At 35.4% G+C, this 20,469-nt stretch overlaps 1 protein-coding gene across 2 annotated transcripts; it reads left to right on the top strand.

Moving 5' to 3' along the window:
• The first annotated feature begins 339 nt into the window (after positions 1-339).
• LOC110114915 (mannose-6-phosphate isomerase 2) lies at positions 340-20,066 on the top strand. 2 transcript variants are annotated; one of them, XM_020847969.2, is made up of 6 exons: positions 340-552; positions 687-1,014; positions 1,112-1,279; positions 10,791-11,003; positions 17,365-17,631; positions 19,531-20,066. In XM_020847969.2, the coding sequence occupies exons 2-6, from the start codon at positions 697-699 to the stop codon at positions 19,852-19,854; spliced, it is 1,290 nt and encodes a 429-aa protein (XP_020703628.1). In that variant the 5' UTR covers positions 340-552; positions 687-696; the 3' UTR covers positions 19,855-20,066. The 2 variants fall into 2 exon arrangements, with proteins under 2 accessions (XP_020703628.1, XP_020703620.1); XM_020847961.2 differs by having other exon boundaries at positions 617-1,014.
• Positions 20,067-20,469: the final 403 nt, after the last annotated feature.

Below are 20,469 nucleotides of genomic sequence, written 5' to 3'. Positions count from 1 at the left end.
TTTAATTATCTTTAATAAATTATAATGATAAATAATATAATTAGAAATTAACTTAATCATTACTACTTATCAAATTAATTATTTATATATTAATTATCAAATTATTTATTATATTATTAATTATCTAATTATAAGTCTCATAATAACATGTAAATTAAATTTAAAATATATTAAATTTAATTTCTAAATTAACTAGACATTTTAATTTCTGAATTATATCATCAAATAATTTCTAAAATTTTTATCAAAATTTAATTTACATTGCAGAATTTACTATTAAATCCACTTGCTGCCAAACAGCGTCATAGTTTCAAATTACAAGCTCTTTCAAGTAGAGGACGTACGCAACGAAAAAAAACAGGAAAGACGTGATGCTTTATAGTACCCAACCAGCAGCCGAGGGAGGATGGTGTAGTGAGGAAGTCTTTCTCTTCGATTCGCTTCTTCTCTCTCTCTCTCACGCAATCACTCTCTCTGCTATGCACGGCGTTCTGTGAACCCTAGCCGAAGCAAAAGCGAGGAAGTCGATTTCCCAAGACGAGAGCTGTGAAGGTAACCCTCTTTTTGTCCACCTTTTATGACGGGTTTTATTTTGATACTTCTGAACGTTTGGCAGGCTAGCAGAGTACTCCGGCTCCTCCTCTAACACTTCCATCTTCTTCTTTTGGCTCTCCTGCTTCATTTAGACTTTCTGGGATGGAGGCAGATGCGGCAGTAGAGGTAAAGCGACCATTCAGGCTGCGATGCTCGGTGCAGAACTACGACTGGGGGATGATCGGCGAGGAATCGACGGTGGGGAGGCTATTCGCAAGGAACTCTGAGCAGATGATTGAGGCCGGTAAGCCGTACGCAGAGCTTTGGATGGGGACGCACGAGTCCGGGCCTTCGTTCGTAGACCTCGGCCTCGCTGAGGGGGAGCGGCTGGCCCTCAAATCGTTGGTAGAGGAGAATCCTAGCCTTCTCGGAGAGAAGGTTGTGAAGAGGTGGGGGAAGGATCTCCCTTTCTTGTTTAAGGTCAGTTAAAACAGTGGATATCTATTTATTTATTTATTTTAGGTTGATTGGGGTTTTAGGTGTTTTGGAATTTACGAAGGGATGGGTTTTGGGTTAGGTTCTTTCGGTGGCAAAGGCTTTGTCGATACAGGCGCATCCGGACAAGGAGTTGGCGAAGTTGCTTCACAAAACGCAACCGAAGATTTATAAGGACGCAAACCATAAGCCAGAAATGGCAATTGCGCTTTCGGAATTCAAGGCGCTATGCGGGTTTGTAAGCTTGAAGGTACGTTCCCATATGCATTTTATTGGGTTGTTGGTGTATTTCTTCCTTTTATGTGAGAGTCATGCATTGGATGCTAAAGGGTTCAAGTAGAAGTTTTCTCACAAACTAGTTTAGAAGATCACGGCAGCGGTAAGCATATATGTTGCATGGCCATATATTTACTTTGATAATGCTGTACTTGATCCTCTATCTGAACTTTCAATTGCATACAAACATGATTATGTCTGTTAAATAGATATTTCAATTTAATGTCAGCATTTGATTTTTTTTCCTTTTATTTATAGTGTAAAAGCTCAAAATAGTCCCCCAACTATTAATAAATGCTCAATTTAGTCCCAAACTTTCATAATGCCCCAATTAGTCACCCTGTCTATTAAAATATTTCTCAATTTAGTCCAAGGTCAAAAGTAACAGTTAAAGTTAATCATATTTATTAATTATTCACTCTTATTATTTAGTTGATTAACTTTCATTATAATTTTTGCATTTTGTTTAGTATGATAATACTACAGGAAAATGTTTTGCTACCGGAAACAAAATCCGCTGCAAGTATAAGCTTTCCGGCGCAAAATAATCCGACGGTAATTCGCGCGTCAGAAAATCTAATCTGACGAAATTTTTTCACGGCGTTTCCGGCAAAGTTCCGGCGAAAAACTTATGGGAAGCCGGCGCCTTTTTAATGGCGTATTCCGTCGTATAATCCGCCGGAAATTTCGGTGGAAATTGTACGCTGGAAATACCGGTGGATAATCCGCCGAACAGTTATCGACGGACTGTACCGTCGGCATACCTGTCGAAAATTCCGGTGCAAATATACGCCGAAAATGACATTTTATTTTCGTCGTATCGTAGTACCAGCGGCTTTTCCGACGGAAAATCCGTCAGAAACCTGTAGCATAAAAAAACAACCTTCTTTCTTTTGAAACTAATTTACACAATACAACCTACACAAAAAATGCTAATACTATATACATTCAAACATCAACATCTAATTAAGAATGTCACCAAATATTGAACATAAATATATACGCAATAACAAAAATAAGAAGAATATCATCAACAAATATCCAATAATAAAAAAGTGAATATGTCCAAACAATAAATAAGTAAAAAAGTCCAAAAACACCTAACTATAGATGTCCACATCATTAAAATAAATAACATATACTTTGATTCAGTCTCTTCCTCTGCTGATACTGTACTCTTCCCACTCATATGCTCTCTCATCTTTTACATTTCCTTTAACATTTGAGTTTGCCGCATCTCCATCTGCTGCTGCATCTCCATCTACCAGTCAACATGTGCTTTCCTTACCTGCTCTAGCTCGGCTTTAAGGGAAGCTATCTATTGGGTATATAAAGACTCCTGGATATTTGCTGAGAAGTTGGAGCCAACAGATGTCTGCCCCTCGTATGCATAGACTTGCGAGCCTAAATCGTATACTCTGCCTTGCTGCATTTCTCCTACCGCTTGCGACCAAGTGCGGTAGTCAAAATATCCTCCACTAGAAGAACCTTCATCTGCTGCAGCCTTGCTCTCTCGAAGCCGTGTATACTCCTCCTATGAAAGTTAATAAAAATTTAAGCAATTTATACATGATATCAAAAAAATTAAACTTTTATACTTACATAGGCTCTCCTTGCTCGCTCATCAACCCATTGCTAGTCCTCCTGACGCTTGTGGGTATGACTATGCAATTCAATAGGGGAAATAAAAAGATTTATTAAAGGAAAATAGATTAATTTTTAAGTTCACATATGTCCTTTATCAATGAAAAATCTAACGGCCTCTGTTACGGAAAATACAAAGAGTCTTTGAGTGATCGGAAGGCCATCGTTTTATGTGACCAAACCATGCAAAGCGACTCTCTCTAATCTTATCTTCCACTGGAGCTACTCCAACCTTCTCACATATATGCTACTTGGTCAACCTAAGTGATTTAGAACGGGTAGGAAGATTTCATGTATCGGAGCTTCTGGCAGCAAGTGACGCCTTTTCGGAAAGCTAGACAACAAAGCTCTTGGCTGGAATTTTCTGGCCAGCAAGGGAAAAGCTGTCTAGTAAGCAGGACAGTGAGTATCCTTGCTGAAATTTGAGGACAGCAAAGAAGAATTTGCCTACAGGAATTCTGGACAGCAAATTCAGACTTCCCACGGTGCAGGATAGCAAGCTTAATGTTGGAGAAAAACTCTGTAACAGCTTTAGAAATCTTGGACAGCAGTTTGGAGGCCTTCTTGGGCCACTTCCTTGCTGGTTTTGGCTTTCCTGGAGGCAATGAAATTTCTGGCTGCAGTTTTGGGAGGCATGTAGAGAGAGAGGGAGGGGATTTGGGCAAGGTTTGGGGAGTTTCCAAAGAAGAAAAATGTATTAGGAAGGTTATAACTAAATCCAAACTCTTTGAATTTAAATTTGAATAATGCATAACACTTTCCTAAATAAGAATTTCCAAATTTGGAAAGAATTGAAATTCAAAATTTGAATTTCAAATTTGAATCAAATCCTTTCTAATTTCTCGTAGGGTGAATTATGGAAAGTCATGAAGATATTGAGATTACCGTCATGGGGGAAAAAGATGGGGTTTTGGGTGAGGCTAGAATCCGGCGGCCAAATGAAGATGGGGAGGAGGAAGAAGATGACGTGAAGGTGGATGTAGGAAGATGATAAATATGACTACAGAGAGAAGTAAGAAGAAACAACACAAAAATAAAGATAAAACGAAAGATAAAAACAAACGATAGAAAATAAAAATTGTGAGCCTTTGACTCTTCCAAAGACTGACGGGTGATTCTTTGCCCTTCTCCAAGGGACTTCAAGTCACGAGCCCGGACCCATCCTGCGGCTGGTGACAACTCCAACTCCTTCCCCTAAGAATCTCACTAACGCTCTCTCACAAGAACACAAGTGTGGACATAAATTTTTAATATCAATTCTTCATCCCTATTACAATAGCTTAAGGCCCTATATATAGGCCACAACATGAGAAAAGTCAAATTTATAAAATTGCTCCTTGGGCCACAACACTCAAATAAGCTAACCTAGGGGTAAAACAGGAAATAACATAAAATAAGAGCTAAAATTCATAAAATAACTCATAAATGACAATTTAAATTAGAGCCGTCGATTTACGATGCCTCCTGTGATAGATGCGCCAAATCTTCATGCCGATGTCCGCATCACTAAGCGTAAAAATACAATCAAGTAGCCAAATAACCATTAACTCGTACATGCATATTGTGAAAGTATAGGTGTTCATCTTACACTTTCAATGTCATTCAACGATAACCTTTCCATCACCTATCTCAAGTTGCATACTCATCATCAAATTAATCATACAAGAATCATAATAATGACATATTGACACATCAGTAAATCCACACGAGTGAAGGGCACATCGGGCGCCCGCTTCAAAAGAAGCATGCTGATGCAAAAGGCAAGTCAAAATAAAAGGGTCTATCAGATACTCCTAGAAAATCATAAAGCTAAATCAATCACATAAAATACCAAGATGACCACCAAAACCAAACAAGCATTAGCACATTTACGTTGTCAACACCTCAACACTCAATATATTAAGTTTTAGATCTACTTATGCGAAAACTTTTAGACTCTAAGGTTGACCTAATTTCTCTTGCAAATGTCTAGTGAGAACATCCATAACTAAAGCCAAAAGCATACACTAAATTACATTCTCTTACAAATGTCTAGTGACAATATCTATAACAATATCAAAAGCATACACCAAGCTTCATTATCTTGAAAATGTCTAGTGAGAACTATCATAACAAAATAAAAAAGCATATACCAAGATACCTTCTCTTGGAAATGTCTAGTGAGAACATCCAAAACAAAAGCAAAAAGAATACACCAATATACCTTATCTTATGGAGGCAACGACCTTTTCTTACCGGACGCGAGCCAAGCTAAGTGAAGAATAGTGCAAGTTTGGCGGAGTCGGTGAGGGTCGGTCGCGTTCGGGGCAGCTCTCGGACGTGAGCGAAGCTAAGAACAATGCAAGTTCGACATAAACGGAGAGGGTCTGGTCGCGTTCAGGCTCTCGGACGTGAGCGAAGGTTAGCGAAGCAAGTGGGAAGAAAGGAGCAGAATGAGAAGAAATACGTCGGAGGGGTCAAAATAGGGCCATTTTCGTCGAATTTTCCGGCAGATTATCTGTCGGTCAGGTCACTGGCGGATAATTCGTCGAATTTAAGTAAGCTGGTGCAATTTTCGTCTGTCTTTCGCCGGTTAAAATCGGCGGAGTTTTCACCGGACAATTTCTAATTTATGGCGAAAAGCTGGTGGAATATCCGTCGATATTCTTACGGCAGAAATTTTGTCAAAAATTACGTCCGAAATTTACCAGTGCCTATTCCGCCGGTTCTACCGTCGCATTTTCCGGCGTATTTCTATCTGCCGAAATACCTGACGGTAATGACATATTTTCCTGTAGTGTAAATAAAAAAATAAAAAAATATAATCTCACATATACAATAATACCAAAAATACCCTCACATTTAACTATTGCGGCTAATTTTAACTATTACTTTGGATATTGGGAACAAATTGAGACATTTTCTAATACTCAGGACTAATTGGGTCATCTTAAAAATCTGAGACAAAATTAGACATTTACTAATAGTCCGGGGATTATTTTGGGTTTTTACTCTTTATTTATACATAGAGTCGTCTTGGTTGGATGAATGTCAGGCAATGTTTAAAATTGCGTATTCGGGTATTGAGGCGTTTTTCATTCGTGAGGCGAGGCGTAAGCCTCAAGGCGTTTTGAGGCGTAAGCCTCAAATTCAAAAGATTGCGTAAACATAAAATGATAATTTTTTTATATACAAATGAATGAATAATATAAAATATAAAAAAAAAAAATAAGATATGAAGTGAAATCAAAATATCTCAATAATAAGACAACATGAAATATAGTTCAACTCAAAATTCTATCTTTCCCAAATCCCATTATTTTTTTCATTAACATATAATTCCAATTTCCAAAAATAAATAGCAATGACATATCACATAAGAACTCATAAGTCATCATCACTGTAATCACTAAGGGGTTCTTCATTTGAATCATCATTATGGTGAATTTTTCTCTCCCCTTCCTCCTCTTCTATAGAGTCCAATGTTGGACATTTACTTCAAGATTTATGTAAGTTTTAATATATATAGTGTGAGGCGTAAGCCTCATGCCAGCGAAGCGAGGCGGGCTTCAGGGCGGGCCTCAACCAAGTTGAGGCGCAAGCCTCATAAAAAGAACTCGAGGCGTAAGCATCGAGGCGTTTTTTACTGGAATTGCGCATAGGCGAGCCTCAGATTGCGCAATTTTAAACCATGATGTCAGGTACCCTGTTTGGCTGATAGTTTTGGCAGATTATTCTCTCTGGTCATGATCGCACTGTGGGATCATCCAATAATAGAAAATTTCAAGAATAATAAATGAAAAAAAACCATTTTGTTATTTTTCATAAGCTTAACCTAAGAATATTAATACTATTTTTCATAAAAAATCAAATAAATTATTAAATTAATTTTAAGATCAAATGTTTATATTAATTATATCCAAGTGATTTTGCGATAAGAAAAATTTGTCATAACTAAGGGTTTAGTGAAATCATTCATCTCCTAGGTAGTTTTTTGTGTTTATGAATTTTATAATCACATCATCTTTTGAAACATGATCTCTAATGAAACAATGACGAATATCAATATGCTTTGCGTATGAGTGCTAAGTAGGATTTTTAAAGCATATTCCATTAGCATGATTGCACATAAAGAGTACTATTTAATTGAACTTCAAAACTAGTTATTGCTTGAGCTATAAGATATCATTGTATTTAGAAAACCAAATTGATGTAGGACTAAATGTGTGGGTTGATTTTAAGTAGGAAATTACATGCTTATTACAGAGTAATCATAATTATCCAACCTCTAGCAATTTTAAATGAAAGATTGAAAATAATAAAGAGATGAATACATTAGACAATCAATTACACGATAATCATTAGGAGCACAAAATAATCAATTCAAATCAAGCTTTGCAATAATTGAAAGTTTTCAAAGGAAACCCCAATGTTAGCATTTAGGCTAGTCACTATGAAAATCTCTCACTCAACTCTTTGATAATTGGTTTAGAACGGATAAAGCTAACATAACCTTTATGACGCCACAATGAAGGAAAAACTTAGAAGAGAAAAACTTGAAGGAAAATTCGTCTTTATCAGGATTCAGAAACAAGTCGCCACTGGATGGGAGGGTGCTGTTGTTCGTAGTGGTGACGAGGGAGAAGGGGATACTCTCTACGTAGTCTTCAACGGATTTGTCGTTCTCAAAGTTGATGTTGAAGAATGGTGACCGGAGGATGTCGATGAATCCTTGATCGCCGTATATGAAGCCGTGATCTTGTTTAGGATCGGCCATTCATGTGTAATGATGTCGAAAGAGGTCTTGTTTCTTCTTCCTAAGGTGAAGTACCAAGCCTAGGAGAATAGTCGTAGGGGAGGATGGAGAAACTTGGGTGGTCGGCCAAGGCTAGAAGAAGGGTTGAATTTGATTTCAAATTTTGTGGGTTGACTAGAGAGGGAAAATAAATTAAAAACTGAAATTTAATTGAGAAGTTGATTGGAGATCTTGAAATTTGAATTTTCAATCCAAAGAGGTTTAGGAAGGGTTTTGAATACTAGAATTGAAATTTTGGAGCCAAGAAAGGGTAGAAGTGGACGGCGGCTAGGGTTTGGGGCAAGGGAGGCCGACTGCTATGGGAGGGAAGTAGTTGGGGTTAGGTGGGTGTGGGGGTTGGCAGGCTGGGCTTAGGGCCGGCGGTTTGGGGGGAGAGGAGGTGATGGCCGACAGTTTAGGTGGAGAGGAGGTGGTTGTCGGCGGTTTTGAAGGGGTGGGAGGTGGTGGCCGACGGTTTGGAAGGGAAGGAGAGGGTGGCCGGCGGTTGGAAGGGGAGGGAGGAGTGAGCCGTGAGCCTGGGCACTTACCACGGCTGGCGGGTAGTAATTTGCCCTCACCTAGGGATTTCACTCTCACAAGAACTCTCAAGCTCTCCCAAAACACAAGTGCAGAAATTTCTTTTCATTATATTCATCATTACCCTCTCCAAAGAGGAGGGGTTATAAATAGCCAATGTTACAATAAAGACATAAAAAACACAAGTGCCCCTAAGGGTCACACACAACGACTATCTCAAGTGAGGGTAAAAATGGAAAAAACTGCGATAATAAATCAAATACCTTTAATTATAATAAACCTAATAAAATGATAGCTAAAAAATAAAGTGGTGCGATCGTGGCCCTAGATCGTCGGGCATTCCTTTGGTAAACTCTCCATGGTCAGATGTCATCATCACAAATTTAACAACTTTCTCTATCAAGCAGCACAAATATATTTTCTTAGCTTTTCTAAAAGTTTGAAGCTTAATGGTTTTCTCAATAGTTTTTTGTTTTCTCAAACTCAAGGTTGGGTTTAAGGGCGAGTACTATTTGTATTCATTGATTCAAAATCTCTGAATAAACTCTTAAACTTGTTGGAGCCAAAGTTACTAGCTTGTCATTTAGTGACTTAGAACTCAATGCTCAACAAATTTCCCAATCTTTGCTTCATCCTTATGATCAATTTCTTTCTCTTCTTCCATCAAACTAGTGCAAGCATTAGCATAGTCCTCCCTTGCCACAGTTTGGAGTTTTGACAAATCGACCACTTCCTCATTCCCAAAAGTTGGCAACTCGCTTGGTATAAATGCAACATCCCCAAGAAGTTTCTGTCATTTCAAGATGATTCCGATAAAAAAGATTCGCAATTGATATATCCTTCTGTGAGATTTGTTCAAAGAAGATCACTCACAATGTGCATCTTGATGGTGACTTCATTATTCTCGCCCATACCACTCTCTTCAAATTTCACTAACTTAATTTTTTTGTAATAGAGGCGCTGAAGAAGATTCACCAATGGCGTTGCACATTTCTCGCTCTTTGTAGCTTGCTATTAGCATTGCAACAATTTCTATGCTGGTATATCTCTTGATTTTCTCCATATCTTCAAAAAAATGGAAGAGGTTCAAGTAAGAAACTCAGAAGGTAGTTGCAAAATATCTATGAAGTTTCCATGATATTGGGTTGCATTAAATTTTTTTTTTATTCTGTGTAATCAATCATACTCTATGCACTTGCTCATCAAGATAATATTTTTTTATTTTCTTATTCTTTTATGAATTTCTTCTACACCGTTGACTTCATCAGAACTCATCATTTCCAAGTGAAGTCGATGGCTACTTCACTTGATCTTGTTCTTTATTCAGAGTTCAACGTGAGTTCCTTATGTAATTTTATTTGTAATGCTCAAACGTAGCCTTTTCTGTGGCATTGTACCTAAACCAAAATTTATACATGGGGGGTCAAGTGGTGAGCTTGGGACACCCAATCATTTTTATGAGTTTTGTACTTTTCAGCAATTGAGTGAAATCGCAGAGCTTCTCTCTCTAAGTTCTTTCTCTCTTTTATCTTATTTTTTTGGTTTGATCCATACGTGTTAGTAACGTTTTGTTGTCACCCACAGACAACTTTTGATCCAACGATTATAACTTTCTCATGGGGAATAAGGATTGCACATCCATTTTTTTACATAATAAAAGCTCATTGAGAATTTTTTTATAGATCGACAACGTCATCTAAGTTTTTCTGCTTTAATGCAAGTTTTGAGTTTGATTCTTGAACTAAAAACATAAAAAGAGAGATAATGATGCCTCTTAGAAAATATTAAATAGAGCATATTTTTAAGTCTCCGCAAAATTTGAACTTCGATTTGCATATAGCGAAGCCACAGAAGCAAGATTTTTTTTTTTCTTCATAGCTGATATACCCTGAATCCAAGTTTTTGAGATTTTCTGCTAGCGGGGTTTTCATGAGTGGTATGAATGTTTGGTTACATAAGCCATTCAATTGCAGGGGTTGTTATACCTTGTTTTTTTAATAGAGGTCAGAAAAAAAAAAGACTTAATAAATATGAATGATTTTGTGCAAGCTTCTTAAGAAATTAAGGCTTTGTTTGTTAAACTATGCTAGTGCCATGCTTTTGTTATGATGTATAGAATAAAATCATCATATTGTTACATTAAAATAAGACCTGCTCCAAAATCAGTGTATATGCTTGTGAATTTTCTTTTACAGGAAATAATTTTGTCAGAGTCCAAAATTTTCCATATTTTGCAAGACAAATTTATAGCAATTGTTCTCTCTTTATTGTCTGTGCTAAGTCATGATTACATCAAACTGATAGTCTATCAAATTTGATGTTCTTCTTACATTGAAGGATTCATAATGATAGATCCTTTTCTTGGTTTCTTACCAACAAATTGTAACTTCTTGAATTTCTCTCTTCCATGAAGGGAGGCATCGCTTTTGATTTCTTCCTATAGTTGTTTGATGAAAGGTTTAAATATTGCAAATAACAGTACTCTCTAAACAACATAATCTGTTGAAGTTCTAATAATTGCTGTCTGTAGGAGCTGAAGGATGTTCTTACTCACGTGCCTGAGATTTTGGAGCTGGTTGGTACGGAAAATGCTAGTAAGGTTATGAATATCCAAGAGCTAGATGGAAATGAGGTAGTTAAAGATAGTTTGCAATCTATATTTACTACACTTATGACAGCCAGCAAAGAAGTTATTTCTGAAGCATTAAATGAACTCTCATGTCGTTTGGGCATGGATAAAAAGGTATTTAAACGTTGATTGTGGTATGAAATTTTTAATTCATGGTTATATTTTAGTTCCTGGGTTTGAATGGCTATAAACATTAATAGTATTACTCCCTTTTGGGATCTGCTTCACTCAACTGCTGGCTTAGTGTTTTTTTTTGTTGCATTTGGTTCTCTTAAACGATTATAGCATTCTCTTCAAAAAGAAAACAAAAGGAGAAAAACTTGTAGGAACAATGTAGAGGAGAAAGACTCTAGTTTTCTTATTCAACTGAGCAAGTAACAATACACTATTATTATTATTTTTTTGTAACAATACACTATTTATAGAGGATACATTGCCCACGAAAGTGCTTCGGGTTTATCGGTATTGTGAGAGGGAAAATAGGAAGGGCACTACAAATATTGTGAACTAAATACATATTATTCTTCCTACACACTGGCGTGGGGGGGGGGGGGGGCAGGGGCACGTGGCCCCCCTAAAAATAAAATAAGTTTTCTATGGAAGAGTTGCTGTGATGTTTACTAGCATTTAATATGAAAAAATGGAGATCTCATTCCATGCAAAATTTTTTGAACAACCTAGGCTTTGAAATTGTTGGCAACTTTCCAATGTTTTGTTGTTTATTTGCAAAGAGAGAACATTTAATTTTTTGACCTTAATAGGTGCATATCAGTTCTACTATTTAGAGAGTTGCCGGAGATGATTTGGTCACATAAAACATCAGTTTTCGATGATTTGGTTAGGAAAACAGATGTATTAGATATGATTTATATTAAAAAAGCCACAAATGTAGTTCGAAATATGAGCTTGAGCTCGACTCGTCTCACGAAACGAGTCGAATCGAGCGGCTCGTCGAGCTCCTGCTCTCGCGGCGAAGCCCACTGCCACGACCCGCGACCCGCTCTCGTGGTGAAGCCCGCTGCTGTGACCTGCTCTCACGGTGAAGCCCACTGCCGCGACCTGCTTTCGCAGAGAAGCCCGCTCCCGCTCTCGCGGCGAAGCTCGCTGCCGCGACCCGTTGTCGTAGCGAAGCCCACTGCCGCGACCCGCTTTCGCGGCGAAGCCCGTTCACGCTCCCGCTCTTGCGGCGAAGCCTGTTGCCGCGACCTGCTCTCACGGCGAAGTCCGCTCCCGCTCTCTTGTTCGAGCTACTCGATGAGCTATCGATCGAGCAATCGAGTGTTCGAGCTCGTGCTTGATTAGCTGTTGAGCTAGAACTCGTGTTCGAGCTCGACTCACGAGCTCGATAAGCTCAACTCGTTGAGCCCGTTAACGAGTTGAGCCCGAGCTAGCTCTCGAGCCAGCTTGACTCGGTTGCACCACTACCCGTGACAGATATTTATATCTTCTAAGCTTCAAGGGCCATATTATTTGCATTTTTAAATTTAATCTTATAGCTCCTCTTGACACCGGTAATGAGATGACAAACATAACTATTTTAATTTAGGCCCTCCTGAATAAAATTTCTGGCTCCGCCATTGTTCCTACATCCTATGGAAACAAATTACTATGAAAACTTGCAAGCAATAATCCAAATAAGCCAAGTGGAGAAGGCCCATCACATGGACAGCTGGGCTGGAGGAAAAGATGAATGTGGCATGGTTAATTGCAGCCCCTGCTAGGTAGATTTCTATTGCGGTAACAGGAGATCAAACACCAATTAATCCCCTGAATTTTTGCTGTCCGTCCCTAACAAATTTTGTTGCCCCTGAGGTTGTTAAGGTGTAATTCCACACATTCATTACCCGAATAAATTTTCATTTTTGTGGTTTATATTACCTCTCGTTGGTGCTTTCTGGTGTTCATCGATTGACTGGATTTTAAAATCTTTTCCAAAGAATACAAATTTGCGGCAACTGGATGGCGTGGCTAGTTTTTTACACTTTATGGAGATAAATGTATTGATATTTTCATAGTATAATTTCTAACTAATGTAAGACAACCTAGGTTTGGTTCCTAATGCAGCTATTGCGATACATAATATGTTTTAATGCAAAAAAGAAATTGAAGATTTACATATCACAAATTAGTATATAATTCAACAACTCAATTTTTTAAGCGAAACATGCAAAATTAGAATTTAAGATGGTCCAATTGATAACAAAATGTTTGAAAATATTCAAGAACTTCAGCAATAAAAGGGAAACATTTAAAATCAGTGAACAAATTGAATTTATTTTTCACAAATCAGATATTTGTGTTGACACCTTTTGAACAAAATCAATAGTGCTAAACAAGTTAATAACAAATAGAAGAAGGAACAAATTTGTTATTATATAAAACACGCCTCAAGCCTGTACAAAGAGATGACTTTCAAATTAGGTAGTTGTACAATGGAATCACATATCCAATTTACACTAAAAAAATTGTAACTGAAAAGAGGAATTTTATTTCAGCTATGACATGCTTCATATCATCTAGTTGTGGATTTTTCATCCATATATTAGTAGATATGATTGGCATAACAATAGGATCAATTTAATTATAGTAATACCATGATTCAAAACTTAATTTTATCTCTTGTTATATCTATGTTTTTGTCAAAATCTCAGTCATCCCTTGGCATTTGATCCCACGGTCAGGATGAGAATCCGTGGGAGGCTCACCTGGATCACGTCAATATCCTTCTATATTTGGGTAGCTGAATTAGGAAGGATTATATTAAGGCAATTATGTATCAATTAGAAGTTATTTATTTCTTTATTAAGACATCTTGTATAGATCTATAAATAGGGATAATTTTGTATAATAATTAGAAGGTATTTTTTCCCTTCTCAAATTCTATGAATTCTAACAGTTTTAAATTTAGGATACAATTTATTTAGTAAAATAGAAATACAGTTTTAGTGTTGATAAATACATTAGAACTGAAAGTCAACTGCATTTCTATTTCAGTACAAATCATCTAACTTCTAAATTAACCCAGAACATAAAGAACTAAGCTTTCTTCTCTTTTATTTCAATTACATGAATACCTTTTAACTCATCAATGTATAATGTCTGAATTTTAATTTCATTTCCCTAATGATTCACCGCATTTATATGCATAAGAAAACAAATAATTTCTTTGGAAAACAGTGTGAAACTTCTTATTGACTAGTATAATTGCACGTTAATAAAATTTTAAATAACATTATAACATTTTTAATATTATTTAACTAATTCAAAAATTTTATAAAGAGATCAAATAAATGAATTTATCATTACAAGTAATTGTAAAAATAGTTTTATCCCAATCTAACACATGCTTTTAAGATTTTAATAAAATAGTAATAATAATAGTAGTAGATCGATGAAAATTTTAGTAATATATGATATCAAATATATCATAATTGAAAAAAATTGGACAAGAAGTTTTTAGAGAATAAAAATGTAAGAATATTAACTTAATTATTATGTAACTAAATCATTTTTTAATATATTGCACACAAAATTTTAATTGAATGTAATTTGTATTATAAGATGATATGATTGTTCAACCTATATATATAGATTTTGAATAGAGTCATTTTTTATATCCAATAAAGTTTCACATGATTGTGTTGTATTACTTTCAATATTTATATAATCAAAATTTAGATTTAGGTGAAATTTAAATTTATTATTTGTAAATAAAATTAAAAGAGAGAAATTAAACATTACCTATTTTTTATGATGGTAGATATTGTATTAGACCATGAGTTTTTATCAGTTTAAGACATAATTTTCTTCATTGCCTGAGTTTAAGTAAAGCATTTAATAAGAATATGGAACTTAAATGAATATTTATATTAATTTTTTTTATAATTACAAATATTTTAAATTGGATATAAAAAGTAATATAAATAAAAAAATATTATTCAATAAAATATATCAAGATTTTAAAATTTTTTACCCTAGAATTTTTTAAACAAAGTATATAAATCAAATAGAAAATAGATAAAATCAAAATCTTAATCATCTAAATATTAGATGTTATGTTTAGGTAATCTTTGGGATTTTTATTTAGTGATAATTAATTTTTAAGATGAAGTGGTGGCCGCTATTGAGGCAATGAAGTAATGGTGTTGATGATGGTGATGGTGAGGGCCAAGGACTGTCAATTATTATAGTAATTTTTAAAATCACTCAAAATATTCAAATTTATTTAGGGTATTTTAAAAATATTTTATTTATTTTTTAAAATTAAATAAAAAATAAAATAGTTAGAAAACAAATAAAATAAGTATTATTTTTCAAAAACTAAAGTGATCACAAATAAGGCCTTAACACATACAATATAGTAAAAAAACAAATTCTTAGTACAATAATCAAGAGCATATATGAATATTTTCGTGCACATCTATAATCTTAAATAAAGATACAAGTTACTTTAACCTTTGCAAAATCTATCAAAACAAATTATTATATTAAGAAGTTTTCAAGTAGTCATTTTAAATAACAATAATTTTAGAAGTGATAATTTTAAAATATATATGTGAATGCCAACACACACTAGCAAAAGAAAATTTTACATGATTTTTTTGGCGAACGTAAATATTTATATATGTATGTAGCATAACTAGATATATTAAGATATATTTTAAACTTAATTTGAAAATTACAAGAATATGAAAAAATTTTAAGAAATTATATATAAATTTGGTTCTTATAAATTATATTTTATTATTAGTTTTAAATTGGTTAACTACTATCTGTACTACTAAAAAATGAAAAGAAAATGATATTGAATTATACTAATTTGTTGAGAAATAAAATGCAAATAAATTTGATTGAACATACTTTGGAATGTGGTTCGCATATGTATATGGAAATATGATATTGAGTTATTTCTGCAAAGCGTATTGCAAAACTTAGATCAATTTTATTGCAAAGCATATTCAAAACATATTTAAAAAAATATATTGTCTTTCACTCATAAGATCAATTAGAATTTATAACAATATATATAAATACTAAATTAGGCTAGCTCACGAGTCGAGCAGAGGTTTGTTCGAGATTGAGCTTGATAAGCCGTTGAGCTCGAAATTGTGTTCGAGCTCGACTCGTCGAACCTATTAACGAGTTGAGTCCAAGCCGGCTCGCGAGCCGGCTTGTCTCGGTTACACCCCTAGATGAAAGAAAATAAATAGGGTACAATGGATCTTCAATTCTAGAGGAAGATCTAGCTCTTTCAATCTCTAGCTGGCGGTTGATGCCTAAACAAAACCTAAGAACTCTTCAAATTTCAGAAAATATAAGATAACCTAACCCTAGGTTTACAATCCTCCATAAAGCATAAAAAACAACAAATACCCAAAATAACCCTCATAATTTGAATTTCCCTCCTATTCCCTCCTAATTATTACATTACTTGTGGACCCACCTCCAAAAGGCAATGGACTGCTGTGGAGGCGAGATACTTTCGCCTAACAACCTTGTCCGCAATGTGGAAAGAAGGCTCATTTCTCTATTTCCTCATCATCACAAACGGTGAGAACTTGAAGAGATCGGTCCTTACATCAGTGCCCTCATATATGAAATAGAGCCCCTTCAACCTCTTCTCCTGTAACTCCATTTTTGTGAGCTTTTTGAAGTTGTTCACCAGTCTTCCTCTTTCAGTCATCTCCTTCGGGGTCTACCAAAGAATATCTAGTGTCGGCTCCTTTTTTTTTTTTTTTTTAAAGTTGCATATGCATTAAAGAAGTAAAAAGAAAATACAAGTAAAAGCTATAGCTAGTGTCGGCTCCTTGGGTGTCAAAAAAGTGGTGGTCATCCTGTTTGAACCTCTTGAGCTACTGCCATAGTCTCTCTCTTCAGGTGCCTATGATCCTCCACTAACTAAGCTAGCTCCATAGCCTCTCTCCTAAAGCTTGAGGCCTCATCGCTCTAACTGCCACTCGAATCTCTGGTTTGAATCCTTTCATAAAGTTCCACTCCAATACAGTCTTTGGAAGCTGATCCAGTTGGATGGCCAGATGCTCAAATTGCTCACGGTATTCTACCACCATCCACTTTTGCGTTAGGGAGAATAATGGCTCATAGAAGTCCCCTCCTTGCTGGTTCGGAAACGTTCCAACAAACAGTTTGTTATTGCATGGCAAATTGTTAATATATGAGTGTTGTTATGCTTAACATATTGCATTATGCTAGAATGATACCACTATCATTCCTTGTAGTTGGAAATGACAAGCAAAATTGACACCCATAGGATGTAGAAATTGGAGAAGCATAATTTAATACAAACTTCAATCTTAGTTGTTTATTTTGCTTGAGTCTAATTTTTTTGTTCTCTTTATTGGATAGTGCTTTATGTTTATTAAATATGAGACATAGGAGTATTCTGCTACATAATTATTTATTATTTATTTTTTACTGCTTGAAATGCGGATGCTAACAATATTTTTGTTTTAATCAGGTTAGGGTACTTACAGAAAAGGAGGAATTAGTGTTGGTTCTAGAGAAGCAATATCCCGGTGATGTCGGTATTATATCAGCCTTTTTTTTTAATTATGTAAAACTCAACCCAGGCGAAGCACTATATATTGATGCAAATGAGCCACATGCTTATGTTTCTGGTGAGTGTATTGAGTGCATGGCGACATCAGATAATGTTGTAAGAGCTGGATTGACTCCTAAGTACAGAGATGTTCAAACTCTTTGCTCTATGTTGACATACAAACAGGTAAGTTTTTATGATCATTTCAATTTGCGATCTTTGCCCACTTTTTTTTTTTTTTTTTATATTGTTGTTGACTGGCATAGTAGAAATATTAACTGATACGTGCAATTATTTTCTTTCATGATACTTAACATTAATTGTGCTTAGAATCCATCATGTGTCATGATTAATGTAATGTATTTTGGAACTTGTCATTTGTCACTGATGGTTTTGGCCAATAATGATACTTTAGTTCTTTCACTTTCACCATCATTTCAGCTTTGTTGTGATCTATGATCACAAATAGTTAAGAGTTTGTTTACAAATCGAGAGTAAAGTATAGGGGTCCCTTTTGAATGAGCTTCCATCTTGCCAAAGCATGGTCGTGAAGTTTTAGCTACGTAAGGGCTGCCTTGCCATAAGTGTCAAACTTGCATAAGATAAATTATAATCTCCAATTAGTCATTCCACGTGTCTGATCTCTCTTTGATAATTCTCCCATCATAATTGGGGATTTTAGTTTTGCTTCCATCTTGAAATGTCTTGTTTTTTTCGCATTTTCATTATTATGGGTTCAAATATCACATGTAGCTTTATAATAAAGGATTAATCATAAATTGATTAATGCATTCTATAGGCCCGTGGGGATCAATGGAAGACAGATTGAGTCTATGTTTCATAGATTGTTGCTACAAGGAATGTGGCTCCAAGTAGGTTTACAAGGAATGTAGCTCCAAGCAGGTTTATTTTAATTCTAGAGATTGAGGTTTCCCAAAGGAGCAAGATCCTAAGATTATTTACATCTTAGGTGTCAATTAAGAAATTAATGCTTGTGCTCAAATTTTATAGGAGTGATTGATGTTTAATGAGGTGAAAGCCAAAATGAGTGAATGGTCAGGAAATGAGGACTAACCTACCAAGTGGGTATGATGTCCCTGGTTAAGATGGGTCCAATGACATTTGAAGAAGAAATGGAGTTTGTGAGACTTACGAGTTTAGGTTTAAGGGGTTCATGAGCCTTGTGGATTTAAGTTAAGAAATAGATGATCAAGATTTAACGTCAAATAAGGGATAAATATGATTCATACTCTATAAGAATTTATTCTAGGCAACTCACAAGCCAATAGGCTGAGCTTCATAAGGCTCGAACTCTAGCACATATAATGTATGAGCTATAATTTTGGGCTCAAGCTTGCGAGCTTGTTAACGAGTCGAGTTCAAGTTGATTTAACTAACTAACACCCCTAATCTTGATCACCAGGCATATGATTGACTATCTATCCGTCTTTACTCGTGGATTTTTATTGACTCGGATTTTATATCTTAATTTTATGATATGAAAGTCACCACCATTCACACCATCAACTTCAATGATCATATTTTCTTTAATTTTTATGATTTGATGCCTTAATTATGATCATGGATGATCCGATTGACATTCCTCTTTATTTGATCCCGTAATCATGATCATGCTTTCTTGCAGATGGGTTGAAAATCTGTATGATAGTCAACTATTCCTTTTGCTTACCTCTATTCCTATCGGAACTATATGTTTGACACTGTTTTGTCAACTATTTATACTTGTCCTCTAATCAATTTAATAGACTTCTGTTTTTTGCTTCGATGTTGTTTTTGAAAAATTTGAAAAAATTCTTAATGGATCGGTTTTCTAGTTCTTAAAAGGTGAAACGTTTATCAAGATTCCTTTGTCTTGTTGGAGCCTTTCCCAAAGGAATGTCCACCTCGGTATGCGATTGCAAAATCTGAGTGTTGTTTTTCACTTTGTCCTTTCAGTTTCTTGTTTTTTAGATTATGCTTTCAAACAAGTGGATTCTATAATGCTGTATAAACAGTTTATTTGGGTTAAACTGAATGTATATGAAACGTAAAATAAATAAGATATCTTTCTTATACTCCATGCAGGGCCTTCCTGAAATCTTGCGTGGGGATTCCGTGAACTCATACATAAAACGTTACGCACCTCCATTTGATGAATTCGAAGTTGACTTCTGTTTGATTCCACCAGGAGAGTTCATTGTGCTCGCTGAAATCTCAGGCCCCTCGATATGGCTCATTATTTCTGGGGATGGTGTTCTGGGGATGGGTAATGGTGCTACAACTGAAGATGTTTCTGAGGGAAACGTATTTTTTGTGCCTGCTCAATGTGAGATTTCCTTTAGTGCTGGTGCTACCAGATCACTACAGCTTTATAGAGCTGGTGTGAACAGCAGGTTCTTCTTCAATTAGTAGCAGTTTAGCACTTTGTACAACCCAGAACATAAGGGTCTTCAAACAATGTTGCCAGTTCCCAAAACTACGAGGTATTTTACTACTTATAACTAAATCCCCTTTGCCTATGTAATATGTAAGAATCCCATGGTGTAATTTGGTGTATAATTTGTATAGTTAAATAAAATTAATAATGTAATTCGAAACATTTCAGTTGTTGTGAGATATTATGAATATATCATCTCTATATGATGTCCTCATTGTTAAGGCCGCCCCCCTGATAAACTGCATTTGTAGCTTATACAAGTAAGTGGTCTAGAGGTTGAATTAAGACGTAGATCTATTTTTAAAGCATCACTCTACTTGTGAAAGTAAATAGGACTTGGATGTTGCGTGGTGGTTTATATGGCTTCATTATAACAAAATTTGAACTAAACAGTGTTTAATGTTGTTTCTACTGAAGTCAATTAGAGGAAAAGTTAAGGGAGGCAACATTGTTGTTCATCATTGTTATGCTGAAAAGTGAAAAATCAGGTGGCCCTAAATCAGCCACCGGTCATCAGAATGGAAAATAAGAGTACTACTTTCTATCCTCGCAAAATTGTGATAAAGATTAATTAGCCTTTTATAATG

Source organism: Dendrobium catenatum, unplaced genomic scaffold (genome assembly GCF_001605985.2).
Source record: "Dendrobium catenatum unplaced genomic scaffold, ASM160598v2 fragScaff_scaffold_621, whole genome shotgun sequence".
Taxonomy (NCBI): Eukaryota; Viridiplantae; Streptophyta; class Magnoliopsida; order Asparagales; family Orchidaceae; genus Dendrobium; species Dendrobium catenatum.
The sequence above is the reverse complement of the archived record's forward strand: the minus strand, read 5'-3'. Positions and strand labels throughout refer to the sequence as shown.